The sequence below is a fragment of the Rattus norvegicus genome, chromosome 18 (genome assembly GCF_021556685.1).
Source record: "Rattus norvegicus strain SHRSP/BbbUtx chromosome 18, alternate assembly SHRSP_T2T, whole genome shotgun sequence".
NCBI classification, from domain to species: domain Eukaryota; kingdom Metazoa; phylum Chordata; class Mammalia; order Rodentia; family Muridae; genus Rattus; species Rattus norvegicus.
The window spans coordinates 67186661-67210206 of record NC_141551.1 but is presented as its reverse complement, the minus strand read 5'-3'; the positions used below and the strand labels follow the sequence as shown (position 1 = coordinate 67210206).

The 23546-nt window shown below is 38.2% G+C and overlaps 1 protein-coding gene and 1 long non-coding RNA gene across 4 annotated transcripts in view; one reads left to right on the top strand and one right to left on the bottom strand.

Annotated features, from left to right (window-relative positions):
* Dcc (DCC netrin 1 receptor) overlaps positions 1 to 23546 on the top strand; it is a 1119339-nt gene that overhangs the window by 790835 nt on the left and 304958 nt on the right. For both annotated transcript variants that reach the window (XM_087592178.1, NM_012841.2), the window contains 1 exon segment: positions 16149 to 16303. In XM_087592178.1, coding sequence (XP_087448304.1) covers positions 16149 to 16303 — 155 coding nt within the window.
* Positions 1 to 23546, bottom strand: part of LOC108348868 (uncharacterized) — a 43268-nt gene that overhangs the window by 6982 nt on the left and 12740 nt on the right. Inside the window, exon 3 of one of the 2 annotated variants that reach the window (XR_015642636.1) lies at positions 10903 to 11142. This is a non-coding gene — a long non-coding RNA (uncharacterized LOC108348868). Of the gene's footprint in view, positions 1 to 1280; positions 1630 to 10902; positions 11143 to 23546 lie in introns of those variants that run through there. The other variant, XR_015642635.1, reaches the window with a different exon arrangement.

The window sequence follows — 23546 nt, the reverse complement described above, 5'->3', positions numbered from 1 at the left end:
ATTCCCACAGCTATGTAAGTCTTTATGTAACTTCTACTGTATTTGTGCTGAATCTCACTTCTTCTTGAACATTTTTCCAGATCATTTGCACTCATTCTCACCTTTTCTTATTCATACAGTTTTTCCATCTGTCTGTCTGCTTCTTTGTTTATATTTTCTTTGGTTTCTGAGGCAATGGGGGATACAGGAAAACATAACATTATGTTAACAAAACTAGTCAAAAACTTCTAGGCTCAAATAGTTTCCTTAACTCATTCTTTCATATAGCTGGGACTGTCACTGTGCCTGAATGCTTTCACTAGTCTTTTTTGTACTTGTTAATATATTTTCTTAAATTTCCTTCTAACATTGGAACAGATAAATCTTGTGAGATTGAGATTTCTGTTTGTTATATCTCTTTTGATTGATGGGTGTTATTTGCCCCTATAACAATAACTAAGGCATATCAACACTAGCTATGCTTCAGATTTAAGCCCTAACTGAAATGTCAACTAGTATATGGTCTACACAGGATTCCACGTCATCATTCATCAATTCATCAATTCATCAATTTCTCTTTCACATCTTCCTTCTCTCTCTCTCTCTCTCTCTCTCTCTCTCTCTCTCTCTCTCTCTCTCTCTGTGTGTGTGTGTGTGTGTGTGTGTGTGTGTGTGAATTAGTATTAGAACATTTGCTCCTTTTTGTCCCACTATATTTTTGGCACCTTCATGTAGATTCCTCTATTTTAGATGAAAAATAAACTCTATCCTAAGCAAATAATTATGAATCGGATAAATTTGCAGAATGATATGTGTCATATTCCTCAGATTTTTTTCCTAAAATTAATGGTGGAGGATGAAAACACTGATAGCTATTCAATGAAACCTTTCATAATTGAGAAAAAGAAACCGATCTTGAAATTTGATTTCACCATTCTCATTCATTTCGGATGTCCTAGCTTCTCACTAGAGCAAATGCCCACCATATGTCTCTGACGGATTAGCTGTGCTCGATGTTTGCCTATGCAGGTTTGTTTGGCTCCTCGAAACAATCGCGTTTTAAAAGGTAGAGGATTTAGCATCTGTGGCTGAAGAACAACATCTCTGGCAGACGAATTACACTCGCCAGCATTGTCATTAGTCTGTCTGACTGGCTAATAGTGTCAATATTGTAAGTGCCATGTTTATCACCCGCTCCTCTGGGTGCTTTCATCAATGTACCATTCAGAAAACATCATGCATTGAAAAGTCTAAAAGCCAGGATTCAGATGGAAGGAATTACATCGCAGATATCCACTTACCCTGAAAAAAATCACCAAAACTAGAAGTGATCACTGACATCGTGATCTATCTCTCTTCCATGTAAACCTTCGTAGGCAGATGCTCATGGAAGCCAGTAGCTTGTTCCTATGTCCAAAGCTGTAAAGCTGGCACTGACATCACCAATAAACATTTACTGGGCACTTAATATCCTAGATTGTACGTGAAGCTTCTAGTGTATATGTGATCATTCATAGTGTCCATGAACAAGTGCTACACAGATAAGTCTAGAAGCTCAGACTTCTGTTATGTAGCTTGAGGGACCAGATTTTAATGTAAGAGTGAGTCCAAATCAGGTATCCTCTCCTACTTTCTTCTGTAGTAAATTAAAGAGATAGAAGAGAAGTTAGTTTTTTATATTTATAGAATTATGACATAGAATAGAATATAGAATATAGAATTTTTTCTCTATGTTTCTCTCTAATACCTTTTCAAACTCAATAGATAATTTGATCTGTTTATTCATTTGTCATGACTTAAAAACATTATCGTATTTTCTATATGTATAAAGAGCACAGTAGCTTTCTTTTTTTTTATTATCTTGAGTATTTCTTATATACATTTCGAGTGTTATTCCCTTTCCCGGTTTCCAGGCAAACATCCCCCTCCCCCCTCCCCTTCTTTATGGGTGTTCCCCTACCTATCCTCCCTCCCTTGTCGCCCTCCCCCCAACAATCTAGTTCACTGGGGGTTCAGTCTGAGCAGGACCCAGGGCTTCCCCTTCCACTGGTGCTCTTACTAGGATATTCATTGCTACCTATGAGGTCAGAGTCCAGGGTCAGTCCATGTATAGTCTTTAGGTAGTGGCTTAGTTCCTGGAAGCTCTGGTTGCTTGGCATTGTTGTACATATGGGGTCTCGAGCCCCTTCAAGCTCTTCCAGTTCTTTCTCTGATTCCTTCAACGGGGGTCCTATTCTCAATTCAGTGGTTTGCTGCTGGCATTCGCCTCTGTATTTGCTATATTATGACTGTGTCTCTCAGGAGAGATCTACATCCGGTTCCTGTCAGCCTGCCCTTCTTTGCTTCATCCATCTTGTCTAATTGGATGGCTGTATATGTATGGGCCACATGTGGGGCAGGCTCTGAATGGGTGTTCCTTCTGTGTCTGTTTTAATCTTTGCCTCTCTATTCCCTGCCAAGGGTATTCTTGTTCCCCTTTTAAAGAAGGAGTGAAGCATTCACATTCTGATCATCCGTCTTGAGTTTCATTTGTTCTAGGCATCTAGGGTAATTCAAGCATTTGGGCTAATAGCCACTTATCAGTGAGTGCATACCATGTGTGTTTTTCTGTGATTGGGTTACCTCACTCAGGATGATATTTTCCAGTTCCGACCATTTGCCTAAGAATTTCATAAAGTCATTGTTTTTGATAGCTGAGTAATATTCCATTGTGTAGATGTACCACATTTTCTGTATCCATTCCTCTGTTGAAGGGCATCTGGGTTCTTTCCAGCTTCTGGCTATTATAAATAAGGCTGCGATGAACATAGTGGAGCACGTGACTTTTTTATATGTTGGGGCATCTTTTGGGTATATACCCAAGAGAGGTATAGCTGGATCCTCAGGCAGTTCAATGTCCAATTTTCTGAGGAACCTCCAGACTGATTTCCAGAATGGTTGTACCAGTCTGCAATCCCACCAACAATGGAGGAGTGTTCCTCTTCCTCCGCATCCTCGCCAGCATCTGCTGTCACCTGAGTTTTTGATCTTAGCCATTCTCACTGGTGTGAGGTGAAATCTCAGGGTTGTTTTGATTTGCATTTCCCTTATGACTAAAGATGTTGAACATTTCTTTAGGTGTTTCTCAGCCATTCGCCATTTCTCAGCTGTGAATTTTTTGTTTAGCTCTGAACCCCATTTTTTAATGGGGTTATTTGTCTTCCTGCGGTCTAACTTCTTGAGTTCTTTGTATATTTTGGATATAAGGCCTCTATCTGTTGTAGGATTGGTAAAGATCTTTTCCCAATCTGTTGGTTGCCGTTTTGTCCTAACCACAGTGTCCTTTGCCTTACAGAAGCTTTGCAGTTTTATGAGATCCCATTTGTCGATTCTTGATCTTAGAGCATAAGCCATTGGTGTTTTGTTCAGGAAATTTTTTCCAGTGCCCATGTGTTCCAGATGCTGCCCTAGTTTTTCTTCTATTAGTTTGAGTGTATCTGGTTTGATGTGGAGGTCCTTGATCCACTTGGACTTAAGCTTTGTACAGGGTGATAAGCATGGATCGATCTGCATTCTTCTACATGTTGACCTCCAGTTGAACCAGCACCATTTGCTGAAAATGCTATCTTTTTTCCATTGGATGGTTTTGGCTCCTTTGTCAAAAATCAAGTGCGCATAGGTGTGTGGGTTCATTTCTGGGTCTTCAATTCTGTTCCATTGGTCTATCTGTCTGTCTCTGTACCAATACCAGGCAGTTTTTATCACAATTGCTCTGTAATACTGCTTGAGTTCAGGGATAGTGATTCCCCCTGAAGTCCTTTTATTGTTGAGGATAGTTTTAGCTATCCTGGGTTTTTTGTTATTCCAGATGAATTTACAAATTGTTCTGTCTAACCATTTGAAGAATTGGATTGGTATTTTGATGGGGATTGCATTGAATCTGTAGATTGCTTTTGGTAAAATGGCCATTTTTACTATATTAATCCTGCCCATCCATGAGCATGGGAGATCTTTCCATCTTCTGAGGTCTTCTTCAATTTCTTTCCTCAGTGTCTTGAAGTTCTTATTGTACAGATCTTTTACTTGCTTGGTTAAAGTCACACCGAGGTACTTTATATTATTTGGGTCTATTATGAAGGGTGTCATTTCCCTAATTTCTTTCTCGGCTTGTTTCTCTTTTGTATAGAGGAAGGCAACTGATTTATTTGAGTTAATTTTATACCCAGCCACTTTGCTGAAGTTGTTTATCAGCTTTAGTAGTTCTCTGGTGGGACTTTTGGGATCACTTAAATATACTATCATATCATCTGCAAATAGTGATAATTTGACCTCTTCTTTTCCGATCTGTATCCCCTTGATCTCCTTTTGTTGTCTGATTGCTCTGGCTAGAACTTCAAGAAATATATTGAATAAGTAGGGAGAGAGTGGGCAGCCTTGTCTAGTCCCTGATTTTAGTGGGATTGCTTCAAGTTTCTCTCCATTTAGTTTAATGTTAGCAACTGGTTTGCTGTATATGGCTTTTACTATGTTCAGGTATGGGCCTTGAATTCCTATTCTTTCCAGGACTTTTATCATGAAGGGGTGTTGAATTTTGTCAAATGCTTTCTCAGCATCTAATGAAATGATCATGTGGTTTTGTTCTTTCAGTTTGTTTATAGAATGGACCACGTTGATGGTTTTCCATATATTAAACCATCCCTGCATGCCTGGGATGAAGCCTACTTGATCATGGTGGATGATTGTTTTGATGTGCTCTTGGATTCGGTTTGCCAGAATTTTATTGAGTATTTTTGTGTCGATATTCATAAGGGAAATTGGTCTGAAGTTCTCTTTCTTTGTTGGGTCTTTGTGTGGTTTAGGTATAAGAGTAATTGCGGCTTCGTAGAAGGTATTCGGTAGTGATCCATCTGTTTCAATTTTGTGGAATAGTTTGGATAATATTGGTATGAAGTCTTCTATGAAGGTCTGATAGAATTCTGCACTAAACCCGTCTCGACCTGGGCTCTTTTTGGTTGGGAGACCTTTAATGACTGTTTCTATTTCCTTAGGAGTTATGGAGTTGTTTAACTGGTTTATCTGTTCCTGATTTAACTTCGGTACCTGGTATCTGTCTAGGAAATTGTCCATTTCCTGCAGATTTTCAAGTTTTGTTGAATATATGCTTTTATAGTAAGATCTGATGATTTTTTGAATTTCCTCTGAATCTGTAATTATGTCTCCCTTTTCATTTCTGATTTTGTTAATTTGGATACACTCTCTGTGTCCTTTGTTAGTCTGGCTAAGGGTTTATCTATCTTGTTGATTTTCTCAAAGAACCAACTTTTGGTTCTGTTGATTCTTTCTATGGTCCTTTTTGTTTCTACTTGGTTGATTTCAGCTCTGAGTTTGATTATTTCCTGCCTTCTATTCCTCCGGGGTGTATTTGCTTCTTTTTGTTCTAGAGCTTTTAGGTGTGCTGTCAAGCTGCTGACATATGCTCTTTCCTGTTTCTTTCTGCAGGCACTCAGCGCTATGAGTTTTCCTCTTAGCACAGCTTTCATTGTGTCCCATAAGTTTGGGTATGTTGTACCTTCATTTTCATTAAATTCTAAAAAGTCTTTAATTTCTTTCTTTATTTCTTCCTTGACTAGGTTATCATCGAGTAGAGCATTGTTCAATTTCCACGTATATGTGGGCATTCTTCCCTTATTGTTATTGAAGACCACTTTTAGGCCGTGGTGGTCCGATAGCACGCATGGCATTATTTCTATCTTTCTGTACCTGTTGAGGCCCGTTTTTTTTACCCTTCAGGTTCTGGCGGTGTCTCAGGCACAGTGGTCCTGCCGCTCCTGGGCCCTCCTCTACGGGGACCCAGAGGCCGTATACAGTTTCCTCTTGGGCCAGGGATGTGGGCAGGGGTGGCAGTGTTGGTGGTCTCTTCTGCTCTGCAGCCTCCGGAGTGCCTACCTGACCAGGCGAGCACCGTAGCTTTCATTCCACTGCCAGGAGATTAGTTGTGGAGCTTGTCACAGTGCAGTCAAAGTGTAAAGGTTATGGAGGTAAGGAATTGAACCTCAACGTTTTGAATCCTCTCTCAAAACTCTGCTAGCTGTGCGGCCTTGGGTAAATGAGTAGTTATTAGTCTGTATACCTAGAGATATTAAATTAATGGTGGTATGTGTGTGTTTGTTTGTGCGTGTGTAACATTGACTTATTAAAGACTTAGCAGTCTCATAATGGTTGCTTGCACATTGAAGAGCACATGAAGTAGTAACTGCGTAATCCCAGCCTGATGACAAAGCTCCGAGAGGATTCTAGTAGGAGCCCACTTTGAAAGGCTGAAGAAACTGGAGTCACATGTCTCCATGTGGTGGCAGCACCTGTAGACACATTCGTGGTAAAGACTTCAGCTTGCAACACATTCTGAGTTTATTCCACCCTGGACTTTTTCTGTTGACGATCCTACCATAGTTCTTCAGTTTCTTGTCTTGCACACGCTGTTTCTGGAAACATCGGCAGACACACCCAGAATATTGTCTTATTGATTTTCTACTAGTCTTCTAATCCAATGAAGTTGACAATCAAGAGAAAGCACATAAAATTTGTGATTCTCTTTCCTTGTGTGGGGTGACAATAATATTTGGTATGTAGGATTGTGATGGATATTATGTGAAACCTATAAATATGCCCAAAACATTAGTTCTTTGCCCATGAGGAAAAAAACAGTTTTTGTTAACTACTGTCACATATAAATAATTGTGGAGGTTCAAAAATTAAAATATATGAAATACAGGGACATTTCCTGACACTTACTTAGAGGGGAAATTTATTACTTTCATAAACATTATTCCACTTGATCCCCAGATAATGTAGTTATGATAATTTCCATTTATAGAACAGCATATTCAGAAAGACTGATAAATAGTGCCTAAGAAGCTTTGTCAGTAGTAAACAGTAGAACCAGGATTTAAGTGCAAGGTGATCCTTTCACTATAGGCACAAAATAGATATTTTCCTTTAAGAGGTACATGTAAAGCACTGTAGGAGCACACATGAGAGAATTAAAGCTCTTCTATAAGTATCATCCAATTTAATTCCCACAGGAGCCCTGTGAGGTAGGAAGATAAGGTGGGTAGCTTCATTTTGAAAATGAAGTGTGGGAGGTTCCCAGACACGGCTGACATGTTCAAGGTCACCTGCTTTTTTGCAATAGGAAAAAGTGTGAACCCAGTCTCCTTTGTGCAGCATTGAGTTTTTATATGGCTCTGCACTGCCTCAGAAACCTGTGCTCACTGCCAGGGATTAGAGACAAGGATTTATGATGGACATGGAGGATTCATTTTAGAAAATTACATTTTCCAACAAGGTGTTTACATATTCTTCCCCTGCTCTTCAGAGTTGAGGACTCCGCAGCAGAGGAAGCCTGTTATCCATGAAGGAGTGCATTGTGATGAAAAAAGGACAAGCCTCAGTATCCAAAGTACCATAGTGACCCAGGCATAAAGCTTGGGAAGCCTGCCCTCCTCTCAGAGCCTCTACACCAGTGTAAACTGTAGGCAACTTTTACCAAAATATGTTTCCAGGACAGTGACTGAGAAAATGACTTCCTTCCTCCAATGAATGTAAAGTGTATTAAAAACTGAAATGGGCCATAAAAAGGTGTGGGCTTAGATTTTTCCAAAATCTACTTTTAATAAGGTTCTCAAACACTTCCAGCTGTCTTCTAGCCCACTGTCCAAAGTCAGGGAAGAAGACATGGTAAATAGGATAAGCGGTTGTGGACTTGTTTAGAACTAGTTTCTTGGGTTGATTCCAAGCTCAGTTTTTCAGGATACCAGCTGTTCAGGTTAATCGTGTCAGGATACCAAACAGGAATCAGAAGTACTGACAGGATCTAGCAGAAACCACCAGGTCTCTGATAAATTCGCACAGGTAGAAGACTCAACACCAACAAAGTGATTCGAATCTAGCTGTGCAAACATGTCATCTCTCTCCATTGAGTCCTATTTATACTCTCTCCAAACATCACCTGTCTTCCCTCTGGTCTTGCCTCAGCAAAAGACAATATGAGTTCGTCTTGGCAAAGCACCATGTGAGTCTGTGTTACCTGACGTGTCTGAATACTTCCACCTCACAAGGCTACATGTAAATGAGCCATTCTTCATTTAATCAGCACATGTTGAACATGGCTCAATAATTCTTCCTGCACTGAAGTAGAATTAGTAGAGAAACCACACTTCCTCTGGAAATCTTTAAAGATCTTCCTACAAAAAATGGCACTGATATGGGCTAAAGTTTAGTCTACAAGAATGGCTATGAATAGAAAGCTAGACCTGAGGTCAGCTGCCTGGAACCCAATAGGGATGCAGCAAGCCTCTGAAGAAGTCAAAGAAAAAATGATTCTGGTTGAAAGGAAGGGTGTGTCTGTGGAGACAGAACAGATAGGAAGTAATGCTGTTAGGACCCGGTAATGAACTACGTGTGAATACAGAAGATAGGGAAAGAGGGGGAGAGCCATAGGGAAGCAGGAAGACAGAGTAGAGGTAGGGGCCGCATCACTTTTGTTAGTGTATCATTTTTTAAATTTAGTTAGTTAGAAAGGTCCATGTTGCCCTGATCTAGAACTCACACTGAATACACAGAAGCTCAGGACTTGATATCTTCTGTCTTGAAATTCCTGCTGGCTGGGGATCCCTTAGCCAATTCTCTGTGGTAACTCAAAAAGCTCAAGCTTCGTGCAGTTCTCTGAGACTAGGAAGCTGGAAATGTCCCAATTTGCAAATAATAAAATTAAATTCAGTTCGAAACATGGACGTTATTTGGAATGGCCTTACCACATTTCAGTAGGAATGATGGAAAGATTGACTATGAGGAGAGTAATGTGTAGTTCAGCAAAGTTTGGGCCAGATTAATTGGTAATCGATCTGGAGTGTGTGGATGTGTGCTGTGGCCAAGCAGGAAAGCTGGGCTCATTCAGGAGACTAAAGTGACAACCCCCAAACCCAGCTGTTTGATCATAAAGAAGGGTCCTGAGCCTAAGCAAACTAAACAATATGAAGACAAACCTTCCTTCCCACAAATATATGTTCAACTTCTTTTTAGTATTAATATGTCCTTTAATCCATGTCTTAGATATATCCTAAATCTCAAGGCAGAGACTGTCGTTAGCACACAGTTTTAAACAGCCTGGAACCAAGGGTTTTCTTCTCACAATTCAAGAAAAAAAATCATATTCTAACTAATATCTTATGGAAATAGCTCTCACCATACCCCAAAATGTTGATTTTTTTTTCAGCAGAGTAGCTGGTAATGACTTTTCTCAGATGTTTTTTCTCTAAAAAATAGCTTTTATTCCCCCCTAAAAAAATCTTCGATACCTTAACAGTGGGAAGCACAACATTTGTATATAGTTTTGTGGACAATTTATTTTATGAGCATGATGGCTTTTATATGCTTGGCCCAGAGAGTAGCAGTATTAGGAGGTGTGGCCTTGTTGGAGGAATTGTGACATTGTGGGAATGGACTTTAAGATCCTCACCCTAGCTGCCTAGAAACCAGTTTTCTCTTGTTTGACTTTGGAAGGAGATGTAGAGCTCTCCACTTCTCCCCATCATGCCTGCATGGGCTCTGCCATGCTCTTCTCTCAATGATAATGGACTGAACCTCTGAACCTGTAATGTAGCTCCAATTACATGTTGTCCTTAAAGAGTTGTCTTGGTCATGGTGTCTGTTCACAGCAGTAAAACCCCAAGACAATGAGTTGGAGTGTTTGCATTAATGCATATGCTACCCATGTGCTTGGTTAGAGACAGCTGTGAGTAGCCGTGTGGGTACTAGCACAAGATCTGCAAAAACATGGATCTTCTGCAAAAACCTGGAAGTATTCTTAATGGTTGGGCTGTTTCTCCTGGCCTCATATTTGGAGGTTCTTATTGCTGTCAGTTGGAGTCATATTGCAGTAAACATTCATTTCTAGTTTTGAAATATTTCCATGATTGTGCTTTTAGTCTATTTTCTCATAGGAACTCACTGTCTCCTCTTCTGGCCTCAAAACCATTATCTTCCTGTCTCAGCCTCTGACCTCAACACTTGTATTACAGGCGTGCACCAGCCGGTCTTATTGTATTACTTATACTCACTAGAGGAAAAAAACTGAAATTAAAATGAGAACCAGGAGCTGCTAAAAATATTTCATTAAATACAGTTTCTCCACTACAAAGGAATTAATGTGATTCTTCTTCCTGGAAGCAACCAATTAGGTACTTGGCACCTCATGACAGCATTTGTTGCTAAACCATTAGAACTAAATGTTAATACCTGATACACTTAGCTAAGGCAGAATACATTTATATCGTAAAAATTTTTGTTTCTAATGAATCTGTAAAAGCAGAATCAAGTTTAATCTTCAGTCTCTATCTCTGAAGCAAAAAAAATCCAAGTTCTGAATTCAGCTAAGATAATGACAACACCCCCCCCAAAAAAAAGCAAACAAAAAACAGCTGGAGAAATGATTATTTGTTCTGTTCATAAGAGGAACATTAGACTGAAATTTTTTCTTTGAACAGCTCATACTCTCTGGTTTGCACATAGCACAACCATCTTCAGGAAGGCCAAGTAAATAAGATTATCCCAATTCCGTGTTTGCTTTGGTGGGAGAATTGGGCTCTGATGATGCCATGTAGTCTTGGTTTCTGTTGCTTGGGTTCCTGCGCTTGCCTCTCGCCATCAGATTATCTCTAGTGTTACTTTGTTCTCCAATTTTGACAGTGGCTAGACTGTCCTATAAGCCTGTGTGTCAGGAGTGCTGTAGACCTGTTTTCCTGTTTTCTTTCAGCCAGTTATGGGGACAGAGTGTTCTGCTTTCAGGTGTGTAGTTTTTCCTATCTACAGGCCTTCAGCTGTTCCTGTGGGCCTGTGTCTGGTGTTCACCAGGCAGGTCACTTGCAGCAGAAAAGTTGGTCTTACCTGTGGTCCCGAGGCTCAGGTTTGCTTGTGGGGTGCTGCCTACGAGCTCTCTGTGTCGGCAGCAACCAGGAAGATCTGCGCTGCCGTTTCCAGGAGCCTCCATGTACCAGGGTTCCAGATGGTGTTTGGTGTTTTCCTCTGGCGTCAGAGATGTGTGCAGAGTGCAGTCTTTTCTGGTTTCCCAGGCGTGTCTGCCTCTCTGTAGGTTTAGCTCTCCCTCCCACGGGATTCTAGAAATTTCTAAAATAATGGGTGTATTGAGGTTTTATGTATAGAATCACTCGACTTTTTTCAAAATATTCTATGCACTCATCTAAAACAATAAGAATTCCAGTGGCCTAGCTGTTCGGTATCCTAAGATATTATATATTGCAGGGATATAATGTGGCTTCTATTCATAATAATCAACAGCTATACCAGTGGGATAGTCATGAGCATTAATATACATTATAATGTGTTATAAATGCTATGTTGAATGTAATAACAATATGGAGAGATACTGATTAGTGTTGCTGGAACCAGGAGAGAAGATGTATAAGACTCAGACACTACATTTCAGTCGGGTCCTAATTACAAGATTTTGCCAAATCCAAAAGGAAATATGAGTTGAAAGATGGTCACTGCTTAAGTTGGAGTGAGATGGGGCAGAAGGGGGTTGCTTTCAACCAAAAATGGGCTTTTCACCGAGGAGTGTGAAAAGACTGGGTCACACTGCAAGAAGTTTTAGATTATCCCAAGGACATGAGATTGTCTCAGCTACAGGACACAAGACCAAGGGCCTGAACTGACAGATTACATACAAGAAAAAGAGGATTCAATGGAAAGTAAGGATAACTGAAAGACAATGTCAAAGACAAAGCATTAGGAGAAACTAGCCTTGTATTGCAAGCACCAAGTACATTGTGATATCTTTTGAGACAGAAGGACCTATAATTACAGTGACCTAAGCAGAGTTAAGTCTCGGTGCAAATTTCCAAAAGATGCTATTTTGTTTGCTTTGTGCCTCAAAGTGCAACTAACTAATGTTGACAACATAATATGTGTTACTGGAAGAAGTCTTTTCCACTGTGTCCTCATTCCTCAACCTCATCAGAATTTTCAGTTCAGCAAGCAGTCTTGATTGGTATGCTCCAGAGGGAGAAGAATTCACACTACAGCCCCCTGGAGCATATTTTTTCCCTCAAGTAAATGAGCAGAAACAAGGAGTGCGCATTCCAGAGTAGAGAGAGGACCGAGCTGTAGGCAAGGATAAAATCCGCCTGTAGTATCTGGACTCTAAGACGTGGTGTAGCATATCTAAGACATGGTGTAGCATCTCTTCTCCTGGAACAATTGTAAGGCTGTCCTGTTCCTGAAATTAGCTTTCTTGGAATACATATTGACCCAAAGTTCATTCTACAAATAGATTCCTTAGATGCAAGGAATTGTAACCACCTGTCAGGCTGAGGTGTTTACTGGGGTTAGGTGAGATGAAGCAAAGGGTGTCTATGGGAGGGGATGTTTGGGAGCCAGTTAAAACTAGCTTTGATGATTTCTTTTTCCCAGAGCCCCATCCTTCATTTTACTGGTTATCTCAGTTCTCTCACGCCCATGCTTCAAGCCTTCTTAATTACCTCTCCCCAGAATTCCTATTCTTGCTGTTTTAACTTAATGATCATTTTAAGACTAACACAGGGCTAGCTTGCCATGAGATACACACATCTGTAATCTCAAGGACCACAAAGCCTCAGGAGGGGACTGCATTGTTAGTGATGGACTGGGCAACCTAGTTAGATACACTCTCAAAATACAATTAAAAATGCTGTAAAGAGTTTTTTAAAATGTCTTTAAAACCATGAAGTATAGTGACACTGTTGCAAAGCAGCAGGGTTACTGTCCCTTTGTCAAAGTTGGTGTACCAACTTGCCACCTTGCCATGAAATATTAAAATAGTAACCTGAGACAGCTTTGCCCAGGCAAGAAATAAATGTTCCCATTAACCACCTCTTTGTCATTGTCTGGTAATAGTAGGGGGAAGTTGCTTATTCTTGCTCTCCGGTAAGAAGATTCAAGTTTCAGTCCTCATTGTCTAGAGTTTCTGTGAGAGATTCTCTGGATGAATGGATTCTAGAAGCCACACGCTACTTAGTGCCCTAACTTCAGCCAGGTGAGCACCACATCCCTCCTCTAAGTAAAGACAATTGAAGTGAGGAAGGCTTGTCTGACAGTGTCTCCTGCTGCTCTAGCGTGCACCTGAACCTTGTGGATATGTGGTATTACATTCTCAGTTGTGAGGACAGCACTCACTGACAGTCCCTGGGGCCTTCTGTCTATACCAAAAGACTCACAAAAGATGAAGTAATGAATTCTTCAAAGTCAGGAAAGGAAATGGGATAAAAAGTAGGTGCATTCATGTGCTTCAACTTAGCAAGATAATTATAGGACGTGGACTCTGATTAAGAGACTTCATTTTCTCTTTGGCATTGATTATTTTTATATTAAATATACATGTATGTGGAGGACCTAGAATGATTTGATGCATGTATGAAATGTGTAATGATCAAATTGGGGCTGTTGGCCTTTTTATCTTCTTAAACATGTCTTATCACTTTTAATTAACACATGATAAGTATGCATATTTAAGGGATACAGTGAGATATTTTAGTACGTGAGTCCTAAAATACTGATCAAATGATGAGATGGAATATTTCTATCATTCTATTGTGTTGAGAGGTGACTTTGTTTGCTATCTATTGCTGTGATAAACATGGCCACGCTGAATGCAACTTGAGGAAAAAAGCATTTAATTCATCTTCTACTTCCAAGCTAGGATTCTTTGACAGAAGTTAGACAGGAACTAAAGCGTAAATGAAGGAGAAATTCATCTGACCAACCTGCTTGTTTCCTGGCTCACTCTGTCTCATGATCACTATGTTTCTTTTCTTTGGGAGGGGGTTTTTTTATTACTAATCATTCCATTCATTTACATCTCAAATGGTATTCCCTTCCCAGTTACTCCTTCACAAACTCCCATCCCACATTCGCCCTCTCCCCTTCCCCTTTACCTCTATGAGAGTATTTCTCCACCCACCCATCCTCTCCAGCCCCACCGCTCCAGCATCCCCTTATGCTGGGGGGCAGCAAACCTCCACAGGACCAAGGGCCTCCCCTCACATTGATGTCAGACCAGGCCATCCTCTGCTAGGCTGGAGCCATGGGTCTCCCTCTCTCTCTCTCTCTCTCTCTCTCTCTCTCTCTCTCTCTCTCTCTCTCTGTACAATCCTTGGAGGGTGGTTTAATCTCTGAGAGCACTGGGTTGTCCTGCCAGCTGACATCGCAAATGTGGATGCTCAAAAGCCCAGACACACCTGCCTAGGGCTCAACCATCACAGTAGGTTGGACCATTTTTTACGTCAATCATCAATTACGATTATCTTACAGATATAGGCAAAAGACAAAACCATTCGGGCAATTCTTCATGCTGAGGTTACTGATAAGTTGGCAAATAAGTCTGTGGAAAAATAAGACTGAGCATTCCTCCGTTATTTGTATTATACATAGTATGTTATTATAAATTATAGCCATCCTGGCATGCTGCAAAACACTAGAGTTTATCAGTCTTCTGTAATATTTTGGTAACCATTATCCAGTTTCCCCGCTAATTCTCTTGCTTCCATAGTACCCAACATCTAGTATTTTGTAGTCAGATCAAATCTGATTTTTTTTTAAATTTTAGATTCCACATATAAGAACCTATGCTACTTACTTCTTTATAGCTGGCTTATGTTACTGAAGAGAAACTCCAGTTCCAATCCCTTTCCCAATCACTGGCTGTATTCCCGGTTATGGCTGGATCATGTCTGCTGTATATGTACCCCATGTGTATAACCCCATGATTAACCATCCACCCATGATGGGTATCCAAGTTGGTCAAATCTTTGCTATTGAGAAGAGCACAGCAAGAAGCATGAGAGTGCAGATGCCTATTGAGAGTTGACAGCATTTATTTTAATAATATTCATATAAATAGAAAAATTAAATATATGGAAATTCTGTGAATAATGTTTCTCCAAGGACCACAGAAAACTTAGTTCTGTTACTATTCACTCAATATTATTTTGGTCTTTTGACAATAGCCATTATGACTGACTAGCACCAATGACACTATGATTTTAATTTTTATCTCTGTGGTGGCCAATGAAGTTGAAAGTGTTTCCTTAAGAAAACGTGAAAAATCTAATTAAAATTAGATAAAAATAGATATGTCCTCCAAAATAAGACAAAACTCAGCGACAAAATTAACATTTACACCAAATCCCCATGAGAAGTTATAAAAACATTGTTGAGCAATAAAAATTATGATGCAATCCAACAGTTTTAGATTCTCTTCTTAAATCTGTATTATCAATTACATACTAAGGATCAGTGACCACATGAAGGTCTAGAGTTATCCTTTAAAATTATTTTACTAGTTCTCCTTGTTGAATGTCAGTGCCCACCAGCCACAGGATTTCTCACCTCTTTTTGTGTGCTATAAATCCTATCTTTGTCTGCAGATTCTATTTGTCCCCAACAGGAGAAATGTCTTTGTTGGTAAACAGTTGAACCCATGTAGTTGTAGTTTGAAGAACAAGACAAGGAGACATGTGTGTAAAATCATTTTTCTTTACAAAGAGATAAATGTCAATTCTTCCTGTGACTAAACTTCAAGGAACCATAGGAGGCAGAATTTGATATATATATATATATATATATATATATATATATATATATATATATATACAGAAATACTTCTCATCTTCATTTTGCTTTCCAACCAAAAAATTGCATGAATGAATTTGTGCACAATACTATGAAAGACCAAATTGTGGAATGGTTCAAACCTTGACTTATCTCTTTAGCTGGATTTTGTGAAGTTTATCTTCCTGTCATGATTAAAGATGTTTCTTCTTATTTTATTAGCTCTTTACTTGTCATGACTTTTGAAAGTTAAATTTTAAAAACCTCAAGTAACAAAACTTTAATTTGCAATTTGCTATGAGAATGGTGGTGGCTTAAACTCTCTCTCAGACTTTACAATGTCTTCTTATGGGACCTTTCCATTCATTTAATTTTCATCATCAACCTTGGAATGCCTGAATTTATTCCAGAGTCAACATTAAATGAGAAAGCAACCTGTTGGTTGCTCATTACTCCAGTAAACCAAACAAAGTTTGGGCTAATGTTTTCATCTTAAGATAATATTATTTTTCACCTTGATTTCCTAGGGAGCGAGCTTTGAATACAACCCAGCCTGGGTCCCTTCAGCTTACTGTGGGAAACTTGAAACCAGAAGCCATGTATACCTTCAGAGTTGTTGCCTACAATGAGTGGGGACCAGGGGAGAGCTCTCAACCCATCAAGGTGGCCACTCAGCCTGAGTGTGAGTATGAAAAGGGAAGGGTGATTTCTAAGGCATTTATAGTCACTGTCTACAACATCTTCGCGTCCTTTCAGAGAACTCTTTCGAAGGGACAACACGGAAGGGAGAGCTACACATTTAACTTAAGCACTTTTAAGAGTGAATTAAAATTTTAATGAGGGACTGACCTTACTCAAACTGTAATAGGGAATTATGAACTGGAAAGACACAGTTTACCCCAGTAACTCCATGCTTCTCTTCTAAGAAGCACCTTACCCTGATGACACCATTTCATCAGCATCTGCTTGCATTCATTTTTTTTGTATAATTTGTTATTTTTATGAAGTGTCTAATATTAAAGGAAAAAGATAATAGCATGGACCTTTTAGTCTCAGGAACCTACTGAAAAACTTAAACATGTACCAAGTATGACCATGAAGCTACTATAAGCTGAAAAGAAGCATCGGGGATATGGACAATCACAACTATTTACTACACTGTCCTCGAAATCTACTTACTATAGTAAACTATGTGATGCCAAAGTAAAGGAGCTGGACACTCGAACAACTTAAAATTTAATGATTTGTATTTTGAGAGGCCCAGAGTAAAACATTCCTCTGCTTTCTTAAGCTCTGCTTACACATTTTCCACATGTTTTAGGGGACGAATTAATTGAACAAGCAACAATGGAAGCATTATAATCTAAAAGTTAAGTTCACCGAATCCTTACTTATAATAAGCTACGTTACAACACATACCTGATTCTAGCCCCTCCTCTCCAATTAATAATGCTGTCTATGTTTTTTGTGCTCCCATTGAGTTATGTTCTCTTTAAAAATCTCTGTTTAACTTAAATATAATTAAACATATATTTTAAAGGTGACATATGAATTAGAAACACCTCAATGAGTGAAGGCAAAAATAATCAACATTTTATGGGTGGTGCATTCCTTCAATCATAGCACTTTGGAGGCACAGGCAGGCACATCTCTGTAATGGGAGGACACCCTGGACGACCAGATCTACAGAGAGAAACCCAACCTTGCCTTTTAAAAATATCAAAATTAATCACGGAAACAGCTCACTACCTTGAGTCTTGGCTACCACTGTTGTAAAGTTAGAGAGAGTAGACTAAGATCTTGAGAACTGGTGGATGATTGACTCATTGGAAGATCTACAGCCTTGTTTCTTGTTGCTGTGATAACAGAGACAATATAGGCTAATCATCCATGAAAGTAGAAATGGTTAAGCCTTAATAATTTTATAAATGCCTTATAAAAAGAATATTCCATATAGTAACTTCGAAAGTATTGTGATATAAACATCTTCAAGAGGTAGTAGGGCTCAGAGGATGCTAAACAGAATCCAGTAGGTAACTTTTAGGACCATGAGCATAAAGAATGTGGTTTTATAGAAATCTTTAGACTAATTAAAGACAACTGCAGCCATCATCTCCACAGAGTCGATTTAAGCAAGAGGCCATACCTCATCTCAAACCATGCACATATAGAATTTGAAATGTTTTCACAATCTTCATCCAAAGAATCTTGTGTTATTTTATTGATTTAAATGACTAGACAAAAGGGCCGTGAAGATGTTTTAGCACCTAAGGACACTGACATCAAGCCTGAAAACCTGAGTTCCAATCCTGGTGGTAAGAGAGATCTGACTCCTCTAAATGGTCTTCTGACCTCTATTCATGCTTGTGCTGTTGTATATGCATGTATATATACCATGTGTACACACACACACACACACACACAAACACACACACACGCACATATATATGTGTGTATATATATATATGTATATATATATATATATATATATATAGAGAGAGAGAGAGAGAGAGAGAGAGAGAGAGAGAGACATCAGACAGACAGAAAGACAATGGTATGGTACTGGCCTGAACTTTTAAAACCTAAAAGCCACAAGTTGGCTACCAAGTGTTCAAACATATCAGCTTGTGGGGATCATTGCCATTCAAACCAATGCAGTTCATATATAGAGAGTTGAATGCTTTGGAACATTTAGTACTTTTGAGCAATAAAGTGGAGTAAAGCCACAAATTACATATTTATATTATATTCATTATAACTTAATTATCTACTATATTTGTACATCTAATTATATAATTTAAAAACTTTTCATAGCTGGGTTAGCAGATTATGTGTATTATTTCAACACTTGGGAAGAAGCTGAAGCAGGAGGATGGTTATGAGTTCAATATAGAGTGAACAATAGTTTGAAATAATTTTTTAGATACTCCAAAATAAGTATGGAAAATAAAATAAATTCACCTCACCAAACGATGATAAAATGTGACTATTTTATGCAAATTTTAAAAAGTGGAGTTAATATATTTTGTGTTCTACCAAGAACTTAACATATATATATCTTATAAATTATTCTAATACTGAAATCAATCTAAACATGACTATGTTTTCTTTTAAAATATGAAACTTCTATGTAATATGTTAAATATTCATATATAATCCCAATACTTTCTAGAATTATTTTCACATAGTATTCAAGAATAACAGCTCATGATTATTTTGTATTTCTGATAATCCTGGTTTAGTCAGCCTGGCTTTCTCACCAGGAACACCATATTTTTTCTTTACTCTATAAAATCATTTTAAAGTTTCATACTTTAAAAGTCAGATGGGTTTCTTTTTGGTTCGATTTTTATTTTTATTTTTTATTTTTGGTTTGTCGTTGTTTTCTTTTATCTTATGCTTTGTATAAACACCAATATTCTGAAATCAAGGAACCAAAACACATTTCATGACAGCTGCTAATAGGAGCATTTCCTTGTGATACATAGTCTGACGTTTTAATGCAATTATTATATTAAATTAACCTATATAACTATGTGTATCCACAAATATCCTTAACTGTAGCATGCAAAAAGTGTCTTAAAATGTCCAATTATATTTTGTGAATAGCTACTCTGTCCCTAATACTATTCCAGACTAATTTAAAGAAAGGAACATCATGCAACATTTTAACGGTGCTCGTAGAACTTGGAGGAAGTAAAGAGCACACACATCTAATAGTCAAACTTGCCCAATAAGAGCATCTACTGGAAGTCCTTAAACGGAACACACAGAGTGCTATATGTTTGCTCTTGAGCATGTTTACAGAGATGACTATGTATCCATTCATTTTTCTTTTAAAGATTTATTTGTTTTATATAAGTACACTGTAGCTGTCTTCAGACACACCAGAAGAGGACACCAGAGCTCATTCCAGATGGTTATGAGCCATCATGTGGTTGCTGGGATTTGAACTCAGGAACTATGGAAGAGCAGTCAGTGCTCTTAACCACTGAGCCATCATTGTGAACTCACCTCCTCAGATCAATACTGTATTACAAGAGCACTGTCATCATGCCTTCGATATCATTTGGTGCTGTCTACTCAGAAAACTAGAGAGTGGCGTTGGCACCATAGCTCAGTGTTTGAGAACAGATTCAGAATGCCAAAAGACATGGATTCCAGTTGGTACAAGAACAGAACAACAAACAAATAAATAAACTAGACCCTGACTCCTATCAACATTTATTTTGCTTAACAGCTGGCACATACTATGATGAATCAATGAACAATATAGGTGTCCAATTGAATGTAACTGATGCATGATATGCAACGTGTAAACAATTTTTTTCTGCAAAGAATGAAAATGGAGACGCCTTCTGCTCGAGAAACACCTTTCAGCCTTGAGTAACTTTTCATTAAGAGCGATAAGGACCTCAGTATTTTCTTAAGTTTTGATGTTTATTCACAGCAATTCCATTGAAATAGCCTCAGTTCTCTTTTAGACTAGATTAAAGATCATGTTTGTGTTGGCCTGCGACTTAGCTCTGTTTTCTGAGAGTCACCGTTGGCGTATTTTTCTTTTCCCGAGTCGATTGGTAGATAGGATCAATTCAGCTTATGTCAGCAGGGTGTGAATTCAGAGTATCCTTTTAGAAACCAGATGCTAAGCCACACCATCCACCTCATTTATACGGAGTACTCTGCAGCTCCCTTACTTCATTTATTATAGACATTATGATAAATAAATTGCATTATTATAGCTAATAGATGCTGCAGTAAATGCCATTAGAGCGATATAAAAACATCACTGAGATTACTTATTAATTCACAAAATGGTGAGGAAGATGGTATACCCAAGAGATCTAGTCTTCTACCATTCATTCATTTCATATATATATATATATATATATATATATATATATATATATATATATATATATATCACTGTATTATTTAGAGAAAGTACAGAGCTTTCTCTAAAATTATGTAGTGAGAATTGAGAGATGCAACCAAAGGAGGAGAAATTTTGTCAGTATTTTGCACTAGCAGAACTAGTCTATCCTTTGAAAGCAGATCTCATCCTGGTTTATATTTAGCTGCTGCTTTTACGGCTTTTTCCCAAAATATGACAGAGCAATTGTATATGGACATTGTGCCACTTTCTACAACCTTAACATCCAGACTTTCGTTTTATTTGAGTCATCAGTTCCATTAGGAAAACTGTATTTTCAAGGGATAAAGCCTGGTGCAAATTTGTGTGAAACATAAATCATCAATAACTGCTTCTACAAGTGCATAAATTCTGCTGTCATCATTTTGAGAGATCAACAGTCTGGGATCCAGTTTATAAACTAGTAGCCTAGAATAGAAAAGCTTGGTTTTTATGAAGGCTCGTGTCCCCTGATTATATCTTCCTTTTGCTAAACCTTTGCCCTTTCTCCCTTGCTTTTGTGGTGTGTAATTTCTCCACAGTATTATCAGGCAGGATTTAAGTCCCTGCCTGTCTAAGACATGTCTAATCTTTTCATACCACATGTGGAGAATTTTTGTATTATGTGGGGTCCCAAAAATGCTATTAAGGCAGTTTAATCATAAAGGAAGTTAAAATGGACCACATACAGGCTCGAGGGTCTGAGTAACAATACAAATCCTGTTTGCTCGAGCACAGCACAATTTTCTGCAAAATTCTTTTGTAGTTAAGAATTGTAAATAACGTTCTTAAGTCTAGTATATTCTATATAATGAAAGCAACCTCTCGGGTTGATTAATTTAAAAATTCATAAGTGTGTATAACTAGTTACATTTTCCTACTTTAAGTATTTTTTTTTATTGTGGAAGGCTTCTGCCTGTACGGTGGTTATGATTAGAACAATGAATATTACCGCATGCATCCCAGAAGCTAGTCCTATAATTGTTAGGACTTAGCTTGCCCGAAGTCTATAAAGATAGGTATTATCTATTTCACATTTTCTCAGGCTGTGAAGGTGAAATGCAATAATAGGAGAGTTTCTAGGTCTTGTCTGCCATCTAGTAGTCCCTCTATAGCCAGAAATCTCCTAATCTCATCGATATGAGAATTAACTAATGACCTAGTACCAACTATCCAGGCTGTAAAGAAAGTGATGTGCTCACACCTATAATCACCTCACTAGGTAAGGCTTGCTTAAGAGCTATGGTTTGGGAGTCATTTGATTACTATGTGACAGTCCTTAAATCTCATGGCCTAATCCTCTAATTTTGCCTAGTATATATCTTTGTGGCCTTAAATAAAGATATGATTAGAAAGGAATATATTATCTTTTAAATGGGCTACTACATTCTAATATTATAGATATGTTATTGATTAAAAGATACAAATGGAATAAGATTTGTACTCTGTCTGTGATGGAGATGAGAAATACAAGTTATCTGTCTTCACAATTGTCCGTCTGTATTGTAATTGTGTCTAGATAGTTTCTTTAATGACTTGATCTGGATTCTAACAATCACCATCTTGATCACAACACAACTGAAATGCAAAGAAATTTGAAAAAATATCTGAAGTAATTATGGGGACAGAGTTGATGACAAGCCAGTTAGTAGTGATCCAGACACAAGTCTAGAGAGGAAGAGCAAGAATGTAGACAAGAATGGCCAGTTGGTCTCCTTTGGCAGTCCAGAGATTTTGATAATTTGTTAAAAAGTCTCTTGATGTAAAACGTATTTTCAAGTATTAGAATTATAGCAGGCAAGACCTATGGCCAAATATTCTAGTGACACAAGGCATTTGGATTTTATATATATACACATATATATATAGAGAAAATATTACTGGAATAATTTGCAGTAATTTTAGAAAAATGGGTTTTTTTAACTATCATTAAAGAAGTTCACAGTAATAAAACCCACAGTCTTTTTCTATATAATCAACAATATACATTTTATGTTAACTTCTAAACCTACACTATGAAATAGGGGAAACCTCTGTTCTCTATATCTATGGACACTTAACTATAATGAAATATGATTCATTTTCTTAGCCACAACAGCTACACTTCAACTTTTCAATGGCAGATAAAAATGAAATCAAGTTAAAATCAATATTAAACTACCACCATTTTTACTAGTATCCTCTACACTGGACACTATAGAGCAATCCTTCCATGATTGTCAGAAGTTTCCTGTCATGGGGCCAGCCTGAACTCTGCATTAGTAATGAGGATAGGAACAGCAGTCAGGGTATCACGCCCATTCTCAAAACTCTGTGCCTCTAATAGAAGCCCCTACTCCTGTAAGCGCACTAAAATTTACCTACTGCAGACCAGTACTTGTATGACTGGGCTGCCTAGCTACAAGGGCACTTTTATCTAAATAGAACTGATGCACTGTTTTATCAAGCATCAATGTCTCCAGATTGTTTAGGATGGAAAATAAAATATAAAATAAAAATAAAGTTCTTAGGACAGAAGATAAGATATTAAGAAAACCAATATAATTTATATCTTAGTCTCTGCTGCTGGATGAATGTAACTGTGGTTGGGTAATTTTCAGTAGAATGTGTTTCCCATAGTTAAGGAAGGTGGGAGTTACAAAATGAAGGCTTGGTGTCTGCTGAGACCAAATCTCTGCCTCCAATATGACTTCCTACGGGCACAATCTCTATAAGGAACAAAATGTGTGCTCCCAGTGTAGGACGGAAAGAAGCAGGGTTACGGGGTAGGACTGTCATGGAGCTGGTTCATTTCAGGTCTTAAAAAGGACACTAGTCTCTTCATGATGGCTGTCCCAAAAATTTTGTCCTCAAGTGCTACACTTCATAATAATGTTGTCTCTAGGGTCATCTCCACATGAATCTTGGAAACAAAACAATGACCTAAAAAAGTTGAAAAAAATCAAAGAGATTAGTAGTATATTTGTGTCGACAATATACTTGTTAAATAAATTCTTATCATAGTTGGTGATGG